Source organism: Rhincodon typus, unplaced genomic scaffold, assembly GCF_021869965.1.
Source record: "Rhincodon typus isolate 14 unplaced genomic scaffold, sRhiTyp1.1 hic_rhity00002170, whole genome shotgun sequence".
Classification (NCBI taxonomy): Eukaryota; Metazoa; Chordata; class Chondrichthyes; order Orectolobiformes; family Rhincodontidae; genus Rhincodon; species Rhincodon typus.
In genome coordinates, this window is record NW_025967808.1 from 20,593 (window position 1) to 25,000 (window position 4,408).

The 4,408-nt window shown below is 40.8% G+C and overlaps 1 protein-coding gene across 1 annotated transcript in view; it reads left to right on the forward strand.

Moving 5' to 3' along the window:
- Positions 1-2,298, forward strand: part of LOC109926886 (1-acylglycerol-3-phosphate O-acyltransferase 4 (lysophosphatidic acid acyltransferase, delta)) — a 16,353-nt gene extending 14,055 nt beyond the window's left edge. The window contains exons 4-5 of the mRNA XM_048592987.1: positions 1,006-1,159; positions 2,192-2,298. Of these exons, the coding sequence (XP_048448944.1) occupies positions 1,006-1,159; positions 2,192-2,298 (261 nt within the window). The remainder of the gene's footprint in view (positions 1-1,005; positions 1,160-2,191) is intronic.
- The last annotated feature ends 2,110 nt before the right edge of the window (positions 2,299-4,408 follow it).

The following is a 4,408-nucleotide window of genomic DNA, read 5'->3' on the forward strand; positions in this document are numbered from 1 at the left end:
ACTTTGCTCTCGTGTGCTTCCCACCATCCCGACCCCCACACCTCCCCATGCCTCAGCCCTCAAGTGCTGCAGTTCCTCCTTGAATTAAACTGAACTACAGTACAGTACGCTACCTCTTTACCCCACTCTTTTTTTTTTTCAAGCTGCTCCTGACTACCTACCTATCTGACCTTGCAAGCTTTTGATCATTGTGCGTTGGTGTCAAATTGTAGGTCTAGTTTTAATGTGAAACCTGCTTGTTGTGCATCAGTGTAAGGCACATCTTAATGGGGAAGATTAGAGGAAGTCAGCTGGAAGCCCTTGTTCTCAGCTATGGCCTCAGCCTGTGCCTCTCCATTGTGGATGCCACTGCCTCGTCCTTTCTCACTAAAGCCTGAAAAACCCTAGCAGATACTTAAATCAGAGGCTGCCAGCAGCATTTAAGATAGTAAATTGCTAACGTGGTTCTTGGGAGGAAATTTGATTATCTGCTCTTCTCCTGATGCTGCCAGACCCACTGAATTTCTCCTGCAATTTCTGACTTTTTTCATAACTCCCAGCATATGCAATTCTTTCTTTTATTATTCATAAAATTTCAGCTGCTGCAGTGTTATTCTTTTATATATATCTATCTGTATGAAAGGGCTGTCCAGAGCAAATGCTGCAGCTACAGTGCGCTTTTTTTTTTAAAAGGCTCTTTACTATCAATGAAGGTTGAATGGATGCACTCCAGTTATTTCCTTTAATGCAATATTCTCAAATTTATGGCTGATCTTAATGCTTCACTTTACTGCCTAAATGGTGTGTTAATCTTGTACTTTGTATGAGAGCACTTGAAAGTTACAGCATTGGAAGTGAAACACTGGTTAATTTTCTTTCTGTAAAAAGAAAATGAATGCAGTGCCTGATTTTGCAGTCAGTTTGTGGGGCAAAAGATGATCCGCATAGTTTTCAACAGATGCTTCTATAGGAATGTTGAGCCTTAAATGACTTCATACTGCCTTTGATATCTTCTCTGACTTGCAGTTTCTGATACACTGTGAAGGAACACGATTTACTGAGAAAAAACACAAGATCAGCATGCAGGTAGCTGAAGCCAAAGGCTTACCTAAACTAAAGTATCACCTACTCCCTCGAACAAAAGGCTTTGCACTGACTGTACAATGTCTAAGGAATGTAGGTAAGGGGCCAAGCAGTTGTTAAGATTGCATATGAAACTTGCTGTTGAAATGGTGAAATATCTGTCTAGAAATTTCTAACTGACTTCTTGCAAGCCATGTTGACTATCTTGCCAACTCAGAAAAAGGAGCATTGAATGCTCCTATGCTGCGTGGCTGAATGAAAGTTAGCCTCCGAGATATTTTGCTGCAACCTTTGAAAATGTATTGTGGAAACATTGTAGCGTAAAGTATCTTTTAATCAGACAACATAGCCTCAAAACCAAAAAAATCCTAATTATAACATAGCCCTTCATTCTCTTGAGTCTTTCAGCTGGATTTGCCTGATGTAACATGGGGGCCAACTAGTGGCATATGATTATTTTAAAAATCATGTGTGGAACCCAATTCCAGAATTACTGCTACCATTCCTGTCAGTAAAAATTTGAAATGCCAGCACACCAGCTGTTCTAACATTGTGAGCTCTGTTGTAAAAGCGGGCATTTCAGAACCTCCACTATCTGAAGTTGGGTTGACCAAGGCTGACACGTCTGTCAAGGGGGCTATGAGCTTGTTTGTATTAGTAAACTTTATGAGCAGTTAAGATAGAAGAGGGTCATCTGGCTTCTGTCGCTGCTTTGGACCTGCTGGAGAAGATTCCAGCTTGGCATCGCCACACCACTCAGCAGGCAGAATCTTGATGTTAGGAAATACCCTATCTCCCAATTTCTCTAAAGTAAAAGATCAGATTTTTATCTCCAACATGATGAGCCCTCAATATATACCAAATGTGTGGGGGCTTTTTAAGACTAAATTGCTGCAACCTTTGAAAATGTATTGTGGAAACATTGTAGCATAAAGTATCTTTAATCAGAAGACATATCATAGCCTCAAAACCAAAAAAATCCTAATTATAACATAGCCCTTCATTCTTTTCTTTTACTACTTCTGAGACCTGTAGTTATTACTGGTTTTATTTGATCATAACCTAGTCATGAAATGTATTATAATTTGATTATATTGTGATGTTCACAATCTCTAAATGATTTCTCCAGTTCCAGCTGTGTATGATGCTACACTCAACTTCAGAAATGGTGAAAACCCAACACTGCTAGGAACTTTACATGGAAAAAAATACCATGCAGATCTATATGTCCGGTAAGGTGCTAGAGTGTATGTGATTGGCTCACATGCTTTATCTTGTATTTTGTAGAAATCCTGGCTTGATTATTTTCTTCTGGGGGAAGACATGGAGAAAATGATTTTGAGGGGAGTGGTGATGTAGAGGTTAATGAGATAAGATGATATGCTGCAGGAAAGTCATGCTATGTATGCTATGCAACCAGTGCTGAAAAGGCACTCATCTGTTCCATCCAACAATCCTTGTCCCTTCAGCCATCGGTTTTACTGAGACCTGGGCATCCTGAACACCCAGTGTTAAAGCTTGAGAGAGTAATTGGCAAGCAAGCTCATTAAAACGTTAAAATGATAGAATTGCAGGTCACAACTCACTGGGAGGAAAGAAAAGTTTGCCTTTGTTTTGTTGACCACTGTAGATCTGTGTCCTCTGGTTACAGGCCCTTTTTACTGGAAATAGTTTCTCTTTATTCACTTTCAAAATCATGGAGAATTTTGAATGCTTCTTTCAAACCTCTTCCTCTCCTTTGCTGTAAGGACATTAGCCCTAACTCTCCATAACTGAAATCCCTCATCCCTCATCTCTGCTTCTATTCTCATGAATGCTTTCTACATGCTGTCTAAGGATTTGAATGCTGCTTGAACTGTAGTGTTCAAAATTGGCATTCATATGTCAGGTGGGCCTAATTGGTGACTTTTATGAAGGTTTACCATAGCCACCTGCTCTTATACACTATGCATCTCTTACTAAAGCCAGAGATGCCATTTCTTTTGTTCAAACAGTCATGCCAACCTATCCCACCACATTCAGAAGTTTGGGTATTTACACTCCTAGGGCTCTCTGCAGATCTGTATAATCACAAACACAATATGGGAAGGCCATTAGGCTCATCGTGTTTCACTGGCCTCATTTTGAATTTGACTGCCAGTGCATTCCAAATCTTAACTGCTTGTTGTTCCCATTTCTTCTTTGCCAAGTAGCTTTTTTGAATCTTTTGACCTCTCATTCCCAATCCTTCCACAGGTGGGAACAGCTTTTCCTCTGTGCTGGTCGTCATAATTTTGAATACCTGTATCAAAGTTCCTCTCAACCTGCTCATCTTCAAGTAAAACAATCCCAACTATGTAACTGAAGAGTTCCTCATTCCATGAACTATTATATGCAATCTCTTTAATGCCTTCACATTTTCTCTAACAAGTAGCACTCGGAACAGGATCCTGTACTTCAGTTGAAACCAAACTAGTGTTTTATATAAGTTTAGCATAATGTGCTTGATTTTGTGCTTTATGCTCTATTTGATGTAGTATGGTCTGTTAACTGTGCTGTGTATCTGGCACCTTTGAATGAGCATTGAACACTGGCATTGTGATGAAACCTGTACACGTTTTGGGTTCCATTGCAAGTGGAGACCATGTGGTCTGGCACATGCCCATCTTATGTGGCAGCATGATGTGCTGCACGTGCTCTGACTTTTATTTAAATAGCTGAAAGACATGGCCATCTTAGAGGGAACAGCAAGCCTGTGCTGTGGGCCTTTTTTTATTTTAGAAAAGGCAGGTCATCGGACCAGGATGGTAATGACCGGGAGCTTGTGTGTCCTGATCGAGTGGGCAGTAACAGGGGAAGAAGCTTCATCTTGAAAAGATGCTGCTGTTGCAATTGGGATTCTCCGAAGTCATGAGTGCTGATAGATACAACTAGAGTTGGAGTTTTTGGGACTTGTAAGAAGCCCTGGAAAACACTCTCTTTTTTGACTTAATGGATGGTGGTGAAGGAAGCTCAACAGCACTCTCTTTGTTTGGCTCAACTGAGAAGTATTGGAGTTTGGACAAACTCCTACAGGTAGTTTCAGCTTAGTGAGGTTCTCTGTTTATGAAAGAGCTGGAATTACACTCAAGTAGATGCTGAGGTCCAATCTTAGCAGAGGAGATTGAACTGTTGCAGCATGAGCAAATACTGAGGCAGTCTGTGAGTGGCTTGAGAGAATTCAGAAACCAAATGCTTGAATGAAAAGAATCTGAATCCCCTGTATAGGGGACAAAATGTACATGAAGTCTGGTGATCTGTAGTGTCACTAATGTCAGGGGTGGAGGAGCTGTGTTGCAGAGGAATCCTTGGGATCTGTCTTGCCCGT